This window comes from Osmia bicornis, chromosome 12 (genome assembly GCF_907164935.1).
Source record: "Osmia bicornis bicornis chromosome 12, iOsmBic2.1, whole genome shotgun sequence".
Taxonomy (NCBI): domain Eukaryota; kingdom Metazoa; phylum Arthropoda; class Insecta; order Hymenoptera; family Megachilidae; genus Osmia; species Osmia bicornis.
In genome coordinates, this window is record NC_060227.1 from 7,465,772 (window position 1) to 7,486,133 (window position 20,362).

Below are 20,362 nucleotides of genomic sequence, written 5' to 3' on the forward strand. Positions count from 1 at the left end.
CCAGTGCATCCAATTTCGGAGGAGTAAGATATTTGTTTCTCCACTGGATTTGTAATCGAGTATATTCCATACTTGTGGTGCAGTATTACGTCACCATCGCCATAGTACTTCAATCTGGTGTAACCAGTACAGGTATTTAATCAAATCAATAACAATATCATCTAAACAGCTTTGTACTTGTAAATTTAAGTTACTTGTACTGTTGGCCAGTATTCAATAAATTTTTCTCCATATTTTCCAACCATGATTGTTGGTGTCCAATCACGGAACCGGGTCTACAAATTCTCGTCCAAGCGATAGCCTCTCTAGCGGACATTTTGTAATGCTTTATCAAATACGCGGCAATTAGCGAACCTGTTCTTCCTAACCCAGCCTAGATTTGCAATAAATTAAGAATCAGAATAGTCATAAGTTACGCTCGCATAATGAAATTTACTTTGCAATGAATCGCTATTGGTCCTGTAGTATTTTCACTGAGCTGAAGGAATTCGTTGAGAATTCTTCTAGGGGGAACCGTACCGTCCGGCATAAACATATCGTAATGTTTTATTCCCGCCTCGGTGAACCTAGCTCAAAAAATATAATATAATAATTCAATAAAATTCAGAAGAATATTATAATATATACCTGGATGCATCATAAGACTTCTTATTCAATCTGACCACTGCAATCACTCCGTTCTTTAAAAAATAATCAATGTAACATTCGGGTGGATGATAAGGGGTGCCTGGTTCTGTGCTTGGCCCAACAAAAGCAAGAAACTTTTGCGGTACTATCCAACTTAAATCACCGTTTCTTATATCCTCGTATTTCTCGTATTCGTTTACATCGAAGTCATTAAAATTGAAAAATCCAAACGAGGCTGCTTTCTGGAGCGCGTTCAGACAATCTACTCATAACGAAAACACTGAGATTAATTAATTAATATAATTGCAAAGAAAGGAGAATGTTGAATTTCATTACCTAATAAATGAATGTTGTAAATGGCGGGCCCCATAGAAGCATCTCGAAATGGTTTTAGAGGAACATCACCCCCCGTGAAGAGGCTGTTGTAAGCCTCTTTGGGGGTTTTATTTAAGTACAACAAGGCGTAGGATGTGATTAGGTAAGCGGCATTTGTTCTCTTCTGATCTCGTTGCGAGGTGTAATGCACGATTTGTCTATGTTGGTTTACCGAACTTTCGAGCTTTTTGTTCACCTTACAGCAGTATCTGTGGACGATATCCTTTTAACAGAAAATCTATGATTATAAAGTTTCCAAAGGAGTAAGTTTACCTGTACAAACAGGCAATGTTCAAGGGACCAAAATCGTTGTAAAAGTTATTATAAATTAGCTCGTGATCGATGCTGAAAAAACTAATACTCGAAGTACTTTTTACATCTTTTCGACCATTGTTTAACGTTGCAAAATACAGTTTGTCTTTGATATATTCGCAAACATGAATGACATCTGGGTGTTTGTAAACTGTGGTTATATCTGAAAGCAAAGTTGAATAAGGTTAGGCGATGAAATTTGTGTTTCGATCTCTTGGTAAAAAGTACCTTCTGGATTGAAATTTCGGATGTCACAAATGTTTCGATTTTTCGTGAACCCAGAGTCTTTTTGCATAGTGAAAAGGTGACGAAGCTTTAGTTACATACTTGAAACAATTTTCATGTTACAACAGGATCAAATCTTCCCTTCGATTTACCCTAATTTAGCTAATTGCCAAATTTGTGATCTCATGATTGACACATCGATCGATGCGTCCGTCAGGTCTGAGCGTTTTTCAGATGTTTTTTTTTTCAGGGAAACTATATAATTGGATAGATTCACTTTCAGTGACTAAATAACTCATGTATTGTTTCAGGGATCGATAACAACGAAAGAGAAGGCCATCTACGCGATGGATCATCGATCAAGGACCGAGGTACTTCAGGATCAAGGATGCAGGTAAATCGAAAAATCATTGACAACGAGACGTGCTGCGAACGGTGAGTCAGATATTTTGAATTACTATCGCTTTATGCATGATTATGAAGGATCGTGGAAACTAGAATAAAAACGAGAGAAATAAAATTAGGAAACGTTGCGGTAGAATAATCTCGTGGAGGCGTTCCACGATTTGTACTCGATTTTCCTCGAGACGTTGCACGCATCGATTGCACGGGAATCGATCATTTACAGCCGGTCACAGTCGATACTTTCTTCTGAATCGGGAGCCTATAACAGAGAGGCGTATTTCGTGTCGAGCAGGTTGCATAAACCGCGCCTCCGTCCTCTGGTACAATTTGCGATTGCACCGGGAAGTACTTTAACATGCAACGTGAGGCTTAACCGGTAAAACAAGCAACTGATCGGTATTTACGATTCAAGAGAAATCTTTCTCGGGACAGGAGGCGGTGTTCTGTCTATCCGTCTGTGCATCCACTCCTTGCGTCCGTCAATCCGTTATAATTTCTCCGTTAATAGAATCCGAGATTTCGTAGCGAACCGTGCGACGCATTCGAAATCCGTCTCACCTCATCGTTTCTCTCTTGCCCCTCTGTTCTTCTTCCTTTTCATCTTTCTCCGGTGCTTTCTTTTTCCACTCTCCTTCGAAATCTGTGTTTCTTCGGTTCTTCCTTCATTTCCATCGCATCGTTGGCGTTTCGTGAATGATTTTAGAAATAGAAACGATCGATGCGAGTGAAACATTTTTCCAAGAGGAGGGAATTGTATTCAATTGATGTAGAAATTTCCAAGGAAGCGTTGATCGATATCATCAAAAATTCAGACAGCTCGCGAAAGGGAATTCCTGTCGTTCGATGAGTCGTTTGTTCGAAAAATTTCCTGAAGGTGTTATTCGCTTATGGTTGATTCGCGACCAACATCCTCTGCGGTCGTCTTCGTGTGAGGCACGAAGATCCGCTCATTGTTTCTCTAATGCATATTGACTATTAACAGCGAGCCAATGTTCCTTATACGCGAGGATATAACTACGTCACGTCCTTATTCGATGGACGTCGTCTGATCGGCTACGTTCATCTTCGAGCCGAGTCCATATTCGGCTCACCCACCCACCGCACAATGCCAGCCGCATTCATAAAGCGGCTTACCAGTTTGGCGATCAATCGAATCGATTCGTATCGAATCGAGGCAATTGATACGCCGCGCGGACGCAAAATCGGAATCTAGTTGTCGGTATTCAACGGCCTCATCCAAGCCGGTAACGTTAGCCGAGATACTCGGCCTTAAAATAGATCCTCAACGATACTCGTTGGAAACGTAATTAGCCGTCTACAGAAGTCGTTTAGCATTGTTTCCTTTTTCCAATTTTATCCGGGGGTTGAAATTTGCATCAGTCGGAAGTGAATTGGGCGCATAAACTCATTTAAAGCTCGGAGAGGCAAAAGCAAGCGAAGAAATGATGGAGGTCACTTTTCACCTGGAAAACGTGGAATCGAACAAAGTCGAGTGAAGAGGCAGCGATTGGAATGTCCGCCGCGAAAGCATCGAGCTCTCCTATTCCCCGGCCCGATAATTTGGACGTTGCACAGCGTGTCGTGGCGAAGTAACTGGCACATACACACCGCCACCGAAATACCGGCGTACAAGAGAGCTACCAGAGGAACGTGTACGGGGACACGAAGAGTACGTGTTCTGCGAGTGAGAGGCGATCGAGGGATAGATGCTCGGGAGCGTATGCTTCTGCTTCCGCGTGGACGGGCAATCGCCTTTGAGGAGCGCCCGCGCGATCACCAACCCCTCCACCAACGTAATTTATCCTTTACACCCGCTTATTAATGCTACTTGACATTTTTAATTACTCGATTAGCTCGAATCTGTGGTATCGATCACTGGTGACCGACACCAGCTGAGGGTGGCAAATATTAATAATGACATCGGTATCGTCGTACGTATATTGCCAGCATTGAAAGCATCGAATTTCTGTGTTACGTCTGCTATCAAGTTAACAATCGTCCGGATATTTATGAAGGATAATGTATTACGCGTCGAGGAAAGCTGTTCGCTCGAGCCACGCCACGGAACTCTCTCAGTCTTCTCCTCTCGTCTCTCTGGATGACCGGGGCCGATACACCCATGAGCATTCGAATCACGACGACGAAGCGGGCACGTAACAATTTCTGTTCTTGGGACTGGAGCCACTGGATGGATCGAGTCGATCCTTCCAGTTGGCCGTGTTGCACATCCGTGCTGCTGTCCCGTCTCGGACACGCGCGTTTTCGATCTTCCTTGTCGCCCGAGGAACGACCCCACCTTGGCACAGCTTTCTTCTTCTACCCTCCTTCTACGAGCTATTCGATGGAACTCGATCTCCAACTCTCTGTTCGCAACATTATTTCACGCGTAAGGGATGAAGATTGTTAAGGTATTCGAGGACCTAGTCTGTACAGGTTGGATCTATTACGCGCATCATGCAGATGCAAGGATTTATCGGTACGCGAGAAGTGAAATTTATGCGATATTCAACTGGACGTTTTAATTTATCGCGATTCTACGTGATTCCTGTCCTTTCTTCAGGAATTTATCTTCGTAACGCAGACTCCAGGGGTCGACTGCTGGGTCAGGAAGTTCAGAATTTTGCTTTTCTTCTAGACAGAGTTGTTCACGAACAGGGTGAATAGAATGTATCGTAGGTATCGCTGTCTAACGACATTAACCCTTCAACAATGTAGAATTCCAACAATGTTGAATTTATGGAAATATGAAATAGAAAATTGAATTAAAATTCGGACTCTCTTCATGGTCCGCCGTCCGAGGGTTAGGTTCGAGCGAGTACACGATAGAACAGCAATTTTCCAAATGATACCCCTTTCATCCCTCTGAAGATCGAAAACGAAGAGACGCGACAAAAGATGTATCAGTTTCTTGGGAACGTTTTGCGACAAGGTTCGCCGTTCCGAGAAAAGCATTGGTCGTTTCCCCGTTAGGTTCCCGGGTCCCGTGTCCCGTCGGGTCAACGTGTCCCAGGTTTCAATCGTCGATGACGATATTTCACCATTCGAGCGTCGCGGTGATCATGGTGCAAGATTTAAGTCTTGATTCACCGGGACGGGCATTGATACCCGGATCATGTACACGCTGAATTCTTATGCTAATGCGAGAAAGGAGCCGAGAAGACAATACATCCACATCCACACGGTGGTACGCTCTCCCGCATCTGTATACACTCTGCGTCCCGTATTCTGTATTCTGTCAAGTGAATTAATACAATCACGAGGACCGCCGGGTGATTTTAGATGCGGTGAGATCGTGATCGCCTCTTCGCTCCGCTCCGCGCCACGCTTTATTGAGCTTTCTCAATCGGGAAAACACGAAGATCATCGTGACCTTGGAGAGTACATTTTCCAATCGTACAATCAAAGGATCCATCACCTCCTTGCATTAATAGTACAATTAAAGTTGAACTTGGGAGTTCTATTTTCGTTTCCAATCCTAGGAACCATTCGTCTGTTCTCAGTGATCCAACGAGGTGTCCATAAACCGTCTTCTTCTTCGCGCGAATGTAATCGTCATTGGCCCGAGAGTCCTTTAATAACTCATCATACATATGCGAAAAACATTGCGCATAAGTTTCTTTTACGTGATTGATTTATTGAGTCGTTCGTTAAGAAAGTCATCGTACAAGCAACAGTCTCCGCGTGCCCCTTCCCCGTTCTTTCTCTGTAGCACACGTGGACGCTGCTTCCGGTTCGCCTGGTACCCGAACATTACGGTATCGACAACTTCCGGTCATCACTGCGAACCGCCATTCCGTCCGGCGATCTTTTGAACCGAATACATATCTAAATCTACCGTGGCACGTATTTAGATAACGTGTGCTCCTTTTCTTTTTTTCGAGCCTCGTTGATAGCGGAAATGGCGCTGGTAGGGCAACAAGAATCGCTGAATATTTGTCGAGATTCAATCTAGCTGTTAGGTCTAGATTATTTCTCTCATTTAACTTTTTTAGTTTATTTGTCAAAGATAGAGCTGACGATGGTCTTTCAGTCGGACGATCCGCTCGGTTCGGGAAAATTACTGGTATCTGGAGTAGCTTTTCTTTTTCCACGATTGACCATTGACGCAGAAGAGAGAACAGTAGTTAAGAGCACACGATGTAACGGTCGTTCTGCCTGGCCAGGGTGGATGAGTGTAGCATTTCCCGTATTGCCATCGTAACTCGCGACTACCATCCGCAAAATGACAACTGCTAAACAATGGATAGAGGTTCTCGATCATCGACTCGAGGAATTTCGACTTTCTATCGATTCCATGAAAGGAACTAGCTTTACACGCTCGCCTTATTTGTGCCTGTTAATCGTCATAATTTTTGCAAAAATCCCTCAATTAAGATAACACCCTTTAAATGCATCATTCAAAAATAATGGCCCTTAATTGATCCATTAATTTTTTGGATCCCCAAGTGTTTCCAATTAATTTTCTATCTCTTCTCTGGGAAAAAGAAACGAAAATTTCGAGAGAGAACCACTGTGTTACTCAGAGAATCGAGATGGTTACCAATAATAGTTGCGACGTTAATCAGACTATATAAAATGATATATTTCTCGTCGAGAAACAGGCACAGAGAAAATTATTGTGAATTGCAGTGTCAGTAACGGAGCCATGCCTCGATTTCATAATCAGAGAAACTAGAAAATATTTTTCATTTTTATCAACCAAGTTTTTTTAAACAATTCTTCGTTAAAAAAAATTGTTAAAAAAAAGAGAATGGTAACGAATTTATCAGCCAAGTTTTCCCTCATTTTGCTACCTCTCCGGCAGATGTCGCGGGCTTTCCTTAAATTCTTCAATGTATTTTATTCGAAATTGTTTGAAAAATTGTTACTACCAAAGTGCATACACATTGGCGAACTGTTGACTCAGAAACGATTTATATTCAGCACCGAACGTCGTATCGTCCGCGTCCATTATCTCATCATCGATTTCGTTTGATGTTACATCCTAGCGTTACAAGACCGATAACGCTGCACGCTCGCGTTACTCGAGAGTTATCAATAATTTCTGTAAGATTCAATAGAATACAGGTGCAAAAGATAGCTTTTGATTGCTGTAGCAATGAAAATTAATTACCTCTCGAGTAATTTAAGAAGACAATTTAGCAGATGAAAAATTTTACCAATCTACGGAAACAGTTTCGAATAAAAGGTGTGCATGCCTATCTATCGTTCGACGAAAGGAATTACGTTGACGGTGAAGAGTTAAGATCGATTTAACGGAGCAATCGGTAAGGAAATGATTATCATCTCGAACGAACGTTCGGCAGACGAGTGGCCGTCGTGCCGTCTAGAAGAGGGAAACCGTAGAAGGTGGGAAACCTCTCTGGTTCTCCCAACTGCGAGCTAGGAATTAGCATTGCTTCTCTGGCATCTCTTCTCCGTCTGTCTCCTCACCGTCTTTTGCTCCGCTTCCTCTTCTCCTCGAGCGGAAAAAACGTTTTCTCTCTCGGGGGAAAAAAAAAACGCCCCGCTTCCCGCGATTCTATCTTCCCTCTTTCGACCCGCTTACCTCAGCCTTCATCGCGTTTATCCGTTGAAAGCTGAATAATTTTCCAGCCATCCACATCGTGCATGCAATCTTTTTCCTTTAAGTGGAAAATTTGTTCGTGTATTTTATAACAAGTCACTCGTGAAAAAGGATCAGTTTACATTTGTTCGAAAGAGTTTCATCGATAAGAAAAATATCACTTCAAGTAACGAAATTAATCGTGGATTTTAAAGCTGAAGAGGACGTCCAGTTTGTCGGTCTCTTCATCCGATTAAGCCCCACCAGACCAACTATTCCGCACCGCTAATCCATCTCTCTGTTGCCCTTTCGTTTCTCCCAGAAACGTGTTCTTTCCGTTTTCTCAATTTCCCTTTCTCGATGCTAGACACCTGTATCGGCGTAGGAGCGATCAATGAAGTAAGGTGGCTTTTACGAAATTCAAGGAAATCCAGCTTTCGAACGTTCACGTAGACCGGCTTACTTGCAATTAGTCTCGCGTGTAAATAAATGCGTGAAACGCGTCTAATCGTGTAACCGTCGATCACTCGGTTACCCCGTACACCTGCACGCGGCGCGTTACCTTTCGAAGACGCATCGGATTCATCGCTATGTAATACGTAATGCGAATTTCACCGAGTTTCGTGTCCCCTTTGCGCTTCTTTTCTTGCCCGAGACTGCGACACGCCACGCATTGGGAGCAGCGACGATCGGACGATAGATTCACCTCGGAACGCTATCTTCTTCCGAAATTTCTTCGATATTTCGATTTTTTGGAAATTAATTTTGTTCGAGGGTTAAAATTGAGAAAGATAAATCGGTTAGTTTCGCAAAGTAATCGATGGTACTCGTACCATGGAGAAATATTCGATGGTAACCCCAGTGGCACGTGTGCAGCCGGGCAAAAGCAGGAAATTCGTCGGAGGGATCGGAAGGTTTGGTCGATACGAATTCGTACGATCGAAATTTCGGTTAATCGAGCGGGCATACGTGGCCGGTGTTGGTGCAGACCCTGTAGCAAGAGAGGTAGACGTATGCACGCACGCATGCAGGCAGGCAGGCAGGCAGGCACCGCACGCACGCACGCACGCTGGTACGGGCGAGGGGACAGACCGACAGAGATAAAGAGCACTTCCGGAGGCGCACGGGGAGACCAAGGTCCGCGTATCTGTTGCTGCTGGCAAGGAGAGGCAGGAGAACCCGCGGGAGAGTCACACCTGAGTGCCCACGCTTCCTCTTATCCGTACCCTCCCCGTCTCTCCCTCGTTCTCCAGTTGTCTCTCCCGGTCGGCGCCCCTCCGTTGCTCGCCACCGCTCCGCTCTTATCGAAGCCCTCTTCGTCGTTTCATGGGCTACTCCCCGTCCCTGGGGTACATTATCTCTCCTTTCTCTCTCTCTTCTCTTCTCTTTTTTTCTTTCTTTCCTGCCTCTCCTTCCTTCTGTTTCCCCCTCGTGCTCGCAAATGCCGTACTCCATCTCGTTCTACTCGGTAACCTGGCCTACGAACCCGGTACATATAATACTGGTTGAAATTGGTCACCGTGAACAACCACGTAGGGATTATCTCGAGGGCGCGGCTTCTATTCGCCTTATCATCGGAATCGCGAAATGTCAGTGAAAATTTTCAGCGTAGATCACCGACGATCTGCGGATGTTGAAACATCCCTTCTTACCTTATTATTGCTTCGCGAAGTGTACGCGATCGATGATACGTCATACGCGCCTTATAACGCTTTAATATAATCAACGTAGATAGGAAGATAAAGGTGGCGGCGTCGGGGCAAGGTTACCTATCGATAGTTGATCCAGGGAGGCATGTGCTCGATCATCTCTTACTAATCGTCCTATGACAAGGGGGGAGGCAGCTTGTAACAACTGAATTAATAGGTGGCGAGCTATTGCGTGGCACGTTCGCATGCCTTTGCGTATGTACCTATATCACGCAATCTTATCGAATCGAACTGATAAGCGCGCGTATTTTGGCACGTATAACACGACAGATCGATGGATCATCTTCGTTCAACAAATTATCTACTCGAAACACGGCAAGCTAAATTGAAATGTCGCTGTTAATCCTTCGGAAGGGTTAAACGAATAACGTTAAAAAGAAACGGCGCAGGGATATCGTGCTATTTATTATTACGGGCAAAACTAACAGGGAACCGTAACATTTCCATGATTCGTCACGGTTACTTCTCACGATTCACTTTCTACGCTCTTCTCACGCCCTGACACGTTTTAAATTCCGCCTGGCCGTCCGGCGAGCCGATCCCGAAAACGGTCTCGATTCTCATTTCGAAAGCAGATAATCTTTACTCCGCCAGTCGTCGTGCGTTCGTGGCGGTTAAAAGAGAAGCAGGAAAATTCACCGCGCATACATATACATGTGAATCGGCTTCAATTTAACCGTGGACATTCAGGGAAACGTAATCCTCGCTCGATTCTCGATTCTCGATTCCGAATCCGTCGTCGAGGAGGAAAGGTCTCGAGAAACAATGAAGAAGAAACGAGGTAGCGTGTAAGAACCGATGAAGGGACAAATAGACAGACAGACAGACGGACAGGTTGTTACGATCCGAGTGGGGGAGAGGGAAAAGACAGAATTTGATGGAATATAAACTTCTCATCCTCCGTTCTCCAACTTCTCCGGACGTAGTTCTCCTTAATCGAAGGAGGATGTGGAGTCGGTTAAGCCGAAGTCAGTCAGTCAGTTTCATTTGAACGTCAGCTGCCCGGATGTCTCCCCCATCTGTGGGACTCGTGTTGCAGGGAACAGAGGCACCCATGTGAGACACCTTCTCCTCCGTGCTCACTCACTCGTCTGCTCGCTCAGGTGGACCTACACACCGGTTTCCACGTGTGTGCGGGGTTTAATGCGCGCGTATCTCCACGGACGTGGATACATCTGGACGAGAAACGCATCTGCGAATCCTATGCTTCGCCTGTTTCGCGAAAATTTCTTAGATCTACAGAAAATATGGGTCTCGTTAGCTTCACCCTTACCAGTCTCGATAAGGAGATAAGTGGAAACTTTTCACGGCTGGAAGTATAATTTCGCTTCGGAATAAGTTTAGCACGAGGGAAAATCTGGATGATTCTACGTTCAGAGGAACTGTAGAAATATCAAAGGGAATATCTTGTAACTCTCTCGTCGAGAAGAGTGGAATAAAGTCGCTGCACCGAGCTCGAAACTCAGCTTCTAAGGCTTCAAACACTTTCCCAAGCGCTTGCATCACCTGTCGCGACTTAACAATTGACTTTTTAACGTTGCCAAGCGTCCGTTCGATCGAAGTTTTCTGAATTCCATCGCGTTCCCTCGTTTCCAAACGCTGTAAAGGAAACGCGTTTCTTCCCGCCCCTCTCTCCTTTCGTATTCATTAACTCGACGCTTCGAGAAGACTTGGACGGGGTCCGTTGATGAGTTTTTAGGATGGCCGTTAAAGAGGATGAATAATTCACGCGTGGACGGTATAGGTGAAAAGGTCAGTAATCAAGGGTCATCCGACGCATAATCAGGCCGTTTGTTTATTCGATCTCGGGACTGTATCAGCCGGCTAGAACGATCGAATACATATGCATTTTAATTCGGCGACCGAACGCGACCACGGTTTATGCTCGATGAACAGTGAAAACCATGGCTGTTTTTTGCGTTTCGCACGCGTGTCTTCGTCATCTCAACTCGATGCAACGTCAATTTCACACCGGTTCTCCCCTCGATTCCTCCCTTAATTATCCATACCAAGGATTATACTGCATTAAGAAGAATACCCACCTTTATTCCGACGCTTTGCATTTTTTATGCCCTCTTACTTACGTCCGCTTATAGGAAGTCGTGCGTCATTGTAAGATCACGGTGATACAATATTTGAGTAAAACGGGAGCGCGAAGGCGATTGGAGAATAAATTTCGTTGAAAGTTATGGAATGAAATTATGGAGCAGAAGCGAAGGTGCAGGTTGCCGTGCCGATCGATTAACAAATGCATTTTCAACCACTACTTTCGCCAATAATTCACACTTCTCTGCAACATTTTGCCAAATTTCACGCTATACTTGCGCGTGGTTACACTGTAACTTTGCATGCTAGACAGCCGACGAATTTATGGACGATTCGGACGGCAATTACCGTGGACGTCCGCGTCGTTATTACTCTTTACGTTAATTGCCATTCATTTGTTGCCTATTTTAAAGGTGCGACGAAATATGGGGACATTATTTTAATTGTGTCGGATCAGTAATTCTGGCCTTTCCACTCGATTATTGAACGTTACATAATTGAACGATGTATTGCATTTACAGGGTGTCTTGTTTGAATCCGTTCGAGCAGTTGTAAAACTTAACATTAATATCGTAAGAACGTGATTTTTCGCCCTTTTTAGTTGTTTAATAAAATTTCGCTCGGTCACAGTTGTTAATGAAACGTCAAGGTTGCATTATACATACGTATGTTAATTTTTGTAATTACGAAAATGTGTTGATGTCTGCGAGGATAGTCGAAGCGTGCAAGAGTACGATACAAAAAATAAGTGACCGTGCACATCTGTCGGTGTTCTAGAGAAAATTTCGCGGGTTTGGCGATTTTTCGAACGTTTCGCGTTCTCTGTTACACGTGGCACGGAAATATTAGCGCCGCATCCGTTTTCCAAGAAGCGTTCTCGTATTATAACGGCGACAACTTGCTTCGATGACACCGGTGCAAATATAGCAGATCGCGTATCACAAAAGGCAAGTTGATAAAACGAGAAGCATAACTTCTCCACGGAAGATATTCATCGCGCGCTAACCGTGTCGCGCTTGAAATTCTTCGACGTTCTCTTCGAAAATTTCACCTGATTTTATATCGGTATCAGAAACGGCGAGAGTAGAATAATTTTCATTAAAAAATCTGAATTATCGGTAAAGGAACAAATACGAAAGAAAGTGCATAGATGCATCGCTGAGAGTACAGCAGGTTGTGGAACGGTCGCGGAAGATGAAGGAAAGAGGGAAACTTTATAAGAAACGCTTCCGGATGTGGGAATTCTAATCTTGATCAATTCTCGTGGCGAGATAACCGACTTAACGCATTCGTGCGTTCGCTGAGAAGTTATGGAAATGTTGCCTTCCGACCGCTTGACACCAACGTCCTCTTTTATTCTGACATTAGATCAAGTTGTAGAATTAATTATTAGACACTCGATGAATTTACCAATTATCCGTTACCTCCCTCGAACGGTTGGAGCGCGAAAATGGTAACAGAAGATCTATATCGGGTATACATAAATAATCGAACGGCCTATCGAGTTCGGTTTTTCACGGAAACTCGGTATAGAACGATGGCGTCTGAATCGCGTGATAGCATCCGAGAACATTGAACTCTAAACGATGGCTGAGGAAAGACAAAAGTTTCCTAGCCTCCGCTTCACAGACACCTTTGCCTTACAATTTCCCAGCCGGCAAGTAGTAACGTCGATTCTTCGTTCCGTCTGCCGCTTACTTTCTATATTCTCGATTTCTTCCGAAACGAACCACGTCGATCGCATTTCTCATTAATTAACATTCAATGCAACATAGCGCGCGTTGGTTACTCGGGCCTTGGATGGACTTCTCGTTTCTGCCGTCAGCCATTTCGAGCGATCATTTTCAAACGATGTTGCAATTGCTGATTCGTCGAGAGATACGTTTGTTCAAGAGCAACCGGCGTACAGGGTGATGATGATTAATCGTGTATTTTATGTTAGCACTTTAGGGCGCGAATGTGGGACTCGAAGCGGGAAACCCGGCTCGCTTGATATATATTTTTTGAATCGGTCGAATTTTTTTTCTTTTTTCATTTTTCAAATGCGAAACGATTCCGTGTAGCGGAAAGGAATGGTTACGTTACGGGTAATTTCAGCGCGTACAGAAGAAAAATCTCCATATACGACGAACGGGGAAAGAGTACTCCCCTCGATGGCGCAATCGCGTCTGTCTAATCGTTAATGTGGGAGCTGAAGAAGGTTGAGAAACGGAGTGATGTTTAAATGGTCGCCACAAAGTGGTTCGTACGCGTTCAGCATCGCCCACGTTGGGGTAAGGAAAGTGAGCGGAAGACAGGTGAACGCAGGTGAGCAACCAGACTGTGGAGAGGATGTGCACGCGGCTGAAACTGAGGAATCGACTTGCCCGAGGCTAGATTACTCGACTCCGCAAGATGCTTCACCGAGTCTATGCACATCTTTATCCACCGGCGTACTAAATGTTCCTACGTTCAAACCTACGAAACGTAAAATTCGAAAGTGATGAAGTCATTAGAAATCTAAATAATAACAGTAATCTAGAATCCTCTTACGAGAGGTTAACAGCGAATGATTGTGCATCCAGACGATTTTCTGATAAAATCAACTCGTTAGGAGGAACAATCAAGCTTCCTAGTCGAAATGTTAAGACGATACGAGTTAAAGAGCTTCTAATGAACGCTGTAAAAGCAATAACGCTTAGCTCGCAAACGACCCATTAACAGATACCTCAAACGTTCTCAGAAATTCTCCTAATAACTTTTCTCTGTCACGAATCGATATAAAAATATCGAATGCCACGAAATATACGGCAGTGGATACGCGAGGCGGAGGCAAAACCGCAAAGAACCGCAACGAAATACACACTCGGTCGTGCAGGGAGTATTCCTGGTAATAGAGGCGACCTTTTAGCATCGAAAGGAAGGCTTCGAAAGTAACGTTGTCATCGGGCTCGAAAAATGGCGTAGAGGAAGCGGCCGCAAGAGAGTGTTCGACCGCCATCGGCCAGGGGATGCATCAACATCAACGCTCACGTATACACACGGAGAGAAAAGAGTTGCGTGTTTGCGGGTGGTGCAGAGCACAACGAGAGGGAGAGAAATAGAGCACCCTTTCGCTCGTCCCTGGGGCTTCACGGGGGCGCGGGGCTGTCCCGTGGCTGCGGTTCCCGGAAATGGGTGGCTGGCTAGGACGCCACGGAAGGAACACGCGTGAACACGAGTAGAAATAGAAATTCTACGACGATCTGCATCGATTCCTTTAAACGATCTCGAGTACTACACGTAACGTAGTTCATTCAAGGATGAAACTCGCGAGGACGTTCTATCTAATTGTCGAGAGCCGTTATTTATTCATGGTCTAAGCGACGTTCGTGAAACTTCCTCCATGATGGGAACATGCAACGTCAAAGTTTACTTTGTAAATATACAGGTTGAGAGAAAAAGAATCGAAGATTTTAGGATGTTCCCGCCGTTCAATTAATTCCAGTTAATTCATAGGAAGTAGTCGTGCTGGAATCAAGTAGCATAGGAAAATCGTAGAGCAAAGGAGATACCGTGAAACGTATCGGAGGGGTTGGTGTCCGGCGGTGGTTGTCAGAAAAAAAGAAGAACGAAACGGGTGGATGGCGGTGGCGTGACTGGGTTCGGAGGGGATGGTGTGCTGGTGCTACTGCTGCTGGCGTCGCTGTCGGTCGGGGAGGGTCGGTAGGAAGGGTGGGACAGGTGGAGAGCAACTCTCCACCGGTGACGTTTTAGCTCATGCGGAGGTAAAGGCGGCAACAGCAGAGGCGAGGTATTGACCGGTTGCCTCCCTAGCGGTAGCTTAGCAACCGTTTGTAGCCAACACACCTATGAAACCTTGGAGATCTGACTTTAGCCTACGGGCCACCCGTCCACCCACGCGGCCACCTCTTTCTCCCCCTTGAATCAGATTCCCCGGGTTCGTGGAAGAAGCGAACGCTCGATCATTAAGGCTTCCTCGCAAGTTCTCGCATTCGTACCTCCGCCCACGTCACGAATCTGCTTCCCCCCTGACGACAGGGTAGGCCAGATGGTTATTACCACCATCGAATCATCCTCGTGTCAGTCGAAATTCTACTCTCACCGATCGGACTGTTTGCGTTGATGATCTTACGTTAATCGCTGGATTGGATGAATTTTCAAAGGAACATTTCGGATTTCTTCGAAAATTATTATCGATCCGACCAGAGGGAGAATTATCAAACGTTAATCGAAAGGGAGGAAGAGGATGGAAACGATGGTTATCCGGGATCAGAAGCACACACTGCGGCAGACAGTAGCCGACAACGACGACGGCTCGTTGGATGAGTAATAAATTGGTCAATCGAGGGTGTGGTTACGGCTGGAACTAGCCCAGGTTGCCAGGCTACGAAACCACCTACCTCGGATCCTCGTCGCCACACTGGCGAACTTTGAGTCCTCCTTTGTCACGTTTCCTACTACGCGAGCTTGCAAATAATTTTTTTTTTTTTTCTCTACGATCATCGATAAAACAGACATTCGTTTCCTTCTTCGAAATATATACAAGTAGTTCATCGTCAGTTCGAATCTCCGAAACGAAGCCATTGGTCACCGCATCAGCTTCCAGAGCAATCGAAACCCTACGAAACGAGACCTAATCTTCGCTAAGAGAATAAGAACATAAGCCCGTTCCGCCGCAGAAACGGACGGTCGAGTGGTTCCCAAATTTTTCAGAACGTAATATTACGTCGACCGAGTCGATCCCTCCAGCCGAGTTTAAATCGGTATCTGCGCCGTTACTTCACGTGCACCCACGATAGCTATACGTGTAGTTTCGACGAGCAGGTGTGGGTGTACAGCACGTAGGTATAGGCGACCATTATCCATAGCACATCCAATATGGTCCTCCTCGGGCTGGGAGTAAAATCAACCAGCCAGTCAGCCAGCCAGCCAGCCAACCAGCCAGCCGATCAATAACCGGGGACCTCGCCAGCTCCACGAGCTGTCTTCCGTCGAGTACACACCTTTCATGGAAATTGCGTTAACGTTGGCGTTCACCTGAGAAATCCGCCGCGACCGATTGTCTGGAAAGACCATCGTCCTCGTAATCGTGTCCATTGTTCGGCCGCGAGATGACGACGGGAACGGGAATCGAGGCTAGCCTCGGATGTAACGGGGGACCAATTGGCATTTGCGTAACTGGGCGTCGTTGAAAACTGCTCTTAAGGTCTTATCGAATGGGAAATTAGCGGGCTCGTTGCGAAACTCCCTTTTCTACGCGCGCGTCTTTTTGGTTTAGCCATTTTACCCGGTTTGGTAATTCGCATCGAGCTGTGCCTGCGCATTGTTCGGCAGGGAACGTTGAATTAATTCTTGCAAATCGTTGAAATTTTCTAAACGTTATTCGTATTCTTGGAAATATCCGTTGTTAGTTCTCGTCGCGATAACGATCGTCGAGGATCCAGCGTCTCTTCCTCTGTCTCGTGATCACGTAATCCTGTGTACACACAATTGTGATTTCATTAGCGACGATCGGTGGACAGGGAAGCGAGGGGAATGATTTAAATAGACGCCGTTAGTCATCGAAAAGTGACAAAGGTACACTTTAGAACAGTAGCAGAGGCTGCTGATGATCTTGGAAGCAGCAATGCGTAACGGCCACCGACAGTCCTCTCCATTGTTCCGCCTGTTGAATAAACACTAATACTGCTAACCCACGCTCTTGAAAGATACTACACCAGTTCCCACGATTCGCGAACACGCGAATTCAAGGTACCAGGCCGCGTTCTCCGTTCTGTCTTTGATTACAGGGATCTCGCATGACGCTACCACATCCGAGATCCGAGACCGCGTCGCGTCGTAATCAGTCTCCGAAGGAAATATGTTTTTCCCTAATTCGACGCCGGACATACGAGAATAGGTCGCCATTTAAACGTTTCGTGCAATTCATTCGGTTGCACTGTGTCATTCCCGGGCTTGCATGCGGAAATTTAATTGCACGATGCCTTACCGGGGAGTCCTGCAATCTGTGCGGGGGCCGTTTTCTCGTTTCAAACATGTCGCGATAAATTGACCGAATTTCTATGGTATTCGACTCGATAGATCGTTGACGAAAAATCATTTTCGTAAGAAAAGCTGCGATGCCATGAAGACTCCGCGTTTCGACTCGTGACCGGCACGACTCATTAACGACATTCCACGTTGTTGTCTGACTCATCGACAATACCTTAGGCTCATACAACTCTGCATACCTGAACACAGAAGCTCGTATTGTGATTTCGATCTCACGGAGCCGATAGGCTGCCTTTAATTACCCTTCGAACGGATAACTGTAATAAGCAATATTGTGATTCTAAGAATGCTTCTTGTCGATGTTGCCTCCTCATCTGTGCCATTGTTTCAGAGTTTGACAATTTTAACGTCTTCCCAGTTGATACGAAAGGGTAACGCGAGTCCACGGTCCGCGCTCGACGCAGCTCATCTTCTTCATCGTTCTTTTCTTTTTTCGCGACTCGAACTGTAGTAGGCCGAATAACAGGATATACGGTGTCCGATGAACATCCTACAGTCTGCGTCTCTACCCGTTATCGACCAACCAGTGGACACGTTTGCACGCCGATAGCTGCACGCTTCGTTTCGATACACTGTGAGATAGTGTGGGTGGTCACCTACACGCAGGAAGAAAAATGTGACACTCGAATGTGTGTGTGTCGCTCTTGGAACACCTTGAAACTAGCTAGAAAACTGGAGCTAACTGTTTCAAATTTGGCGATGATCTCGTTAGCGTGGATTAATCGTATCTTCGAAAGAAGGAAAATCTTTGTTTCTGATATTGTATAATCGTTTGGACGTCTCGTCATCGAGGAAAGTTACCGTTTCACGGTACAGCAACGTAGCAGAAAGAACAAAGGAACACTTTTGCCGCGGACAGAGCGAATGCTCGTAAGCCCCCTCGGTTTTCTCTCCTCTTGAAATTAAAAAGCATCTTCGAACCGTGACAGAACGCGGCCTGAACGAGCTCGAAAACAAAGATTTCTAAGTTTCATCAAGGTGTTCGTGCGCGTACCACCTCGGTTTGCACGAGTCAAAACAGTGGAATCATCTTGTAAATCGCACGCAACGAGCATCGTTGTAACTTGATAAGCTTAGAAAACGTTTCCTCCATACGCGCCCCGAGATCAATAATTTTTCCTTTTCCTGGATTCTAACTTTCCTCGCGATTGAATTATTCATTTTGGGAAAGCAAATACTTTCTTCATAAATAATTGAATTATTCAACGTGTTCCGTAGTCTTATATCATACCGGTGATGGGAAAAAAAAAATTAGGGAAACCTTTTCGTTTGTATCTCCCCTCTGAAAAAAAAAAAAAAGATGACTCTAAACCGTGACAAAGTAACATGATGAACTATATACAGGGACAATAGGTCGGCGGCCGAGTGGTACCGGCCTATTAGAGGGATGCTGTTCTGACATTTTAACAGTCTGGCATTTTGCCTCTCCCCTATACAATTTCCTATCTGATCATCGTAGCCCGTTATTAGAACATTTCCCGCCTTTCCGCACGATGTAATGCCGTCATCTCCGCTCCCCTTCCTGTCCCTGTATGTGTGCACTTCCCACACTCGGTTTCGGTGGCAGGCGCGTGCCAAAACCACCGTCTCGACACGAAACTCGGTCCCCTGGATAGAATTGCACTCTTCCACCGCGTCCAGCTTGTCATTTTCATCGTTGTATCAAATATTTGCCGTCTAGGTATCTGGTGGCCGAGGTAGTGTATTAATTGCTCGTCCAGGATAATCGTTTTCGTGCCGGTCCAATTTGTTGGAGTGGACCGTGGATTGTTTATTTCTTAAACGAACCGATAGAATTGAATTTCGGTAAAAAACATTTTTTAAAAATGAAGCAGCGTATCGTAAGGTGGTTCGTTCGCATCATCCGCTCGGTACTCTTCTCAGAGTCAGCTGTCTTCTGAGTACCCATACCTTCGATGACGATAATAAATATCCATTAATGCGGTCGTGGCGAGAAGGGGGAATAGTTATCGCATCGCGAGCTACACGGGCAGATGACTCGAGGAAGGTCCAGCTGCCTTCGATCAGTAGGTTATTGTCAGTTCCATCCGCCGCACCGCGGCGGCCGAAGATGTGGACGCATATGGGTTGCCTTAAAAAAAAAAGAAAGAATAACCACGCGCGAGATGCTCGAAGCGATCAACCTTACTCCTCGTGTAATTTATCACCTATAATTGATACAAACTTGTAAGCTGATTCCATTAAGCCGGATATTATAAACCTTTGAAGTAGGTACGCGAGAAAGTTGGCGATCGTTTCAATTAACTCGGCATATATCAAAAATATTATCACGACTGGAAAATGTCTGATCACGAGCGCATCGGTGGGAAACTCATGGCGAATGGAAACTAAGATATCTTGTCGCCGATATGCATCTCGTTGTGCATTGCGCGCGGCCCAACTAAAAGGCAGCACCGATCGTTCTTGAAGCAGCAGGTGACATCCATGAATTTAAACGGACCTTCGCAGCCCATGAAAGGAACAGATGAGAGATGCGATCTTTATCTCCTCGCTCGAGCAGAACTTGATGTTGCGCGAAGAAAACGCGGTTCGGAAGGTCAACCGCGTAAGACGTTAAAGGGTTGAATATTTGAAAGACCGAAGAGATCCGTCATTGGGACGCCGGTGCGAAAGTAAAAGTGAATAATTGTCTGAAAATATCTGCGGACGTATCTGGGTTAAGAGAACGCCGATGAGTCTGCACGAGAAGAAGTTAGGCCGCTCGGCCGCCTGCTTCTTCGTCTCTTGGTGCAACGGTGATAAAAAAATTTTACGCAAGGATCTTCATCCGAGCAAGCATTGTTGGCTCAGCTGGCAGGTGCTACCCTTCATGCAACGGGATGAATACCGCGATATATACAACTCGAGAGAGCTGACTTACAACACAAGCGCAACGCAGGTCCCCGCATCTGCAAGATGGTCGTCGCGACGTTATATCGCGTTCGCAGATGCAACCTTTCCATCTTGACATCCCTCGTTTCCACTTTTTCAACCTTTCCAGCGAGCCTCATTGTCTTTCGCGCCTCGTTATCGATGCATTGTTATCAGACCGCGGATGTTTATGCATTTATAACATGCCAGAACG

At 45.4% G+C, this 20,362-nt stretch overlaps 1 protein-coding gene across 1 annotated transcript; it reads right to left on the minus strand.

The window, feature by feature from the left end:
* Positions 1-190: 190 nt before the first annotated feature.
* On the minus strand, positions 191-1,609 carry LOC114878029 (dual specificity protein phosphatase CDC14A-like). Its single transcript, XM_046288165.1, has 6 exons — positions 1,543-1,609; positions 1,276-1,477; positions 964-1,211; positions 628-889; positions 437-566; positions 191-373 (listed from the first exon to the last, which is right to left on the minus strand). The coding sequence occupies exons 1-6, from the start codon at positions 1,607-1,609 to the stop codon at positions 191-193; spliced, it is 1,092 nt and encodes a 363-aa protein (XP_046144121.1).
* Positions 1,610-20,362: the final 18,753 nt, after the last annotated feature.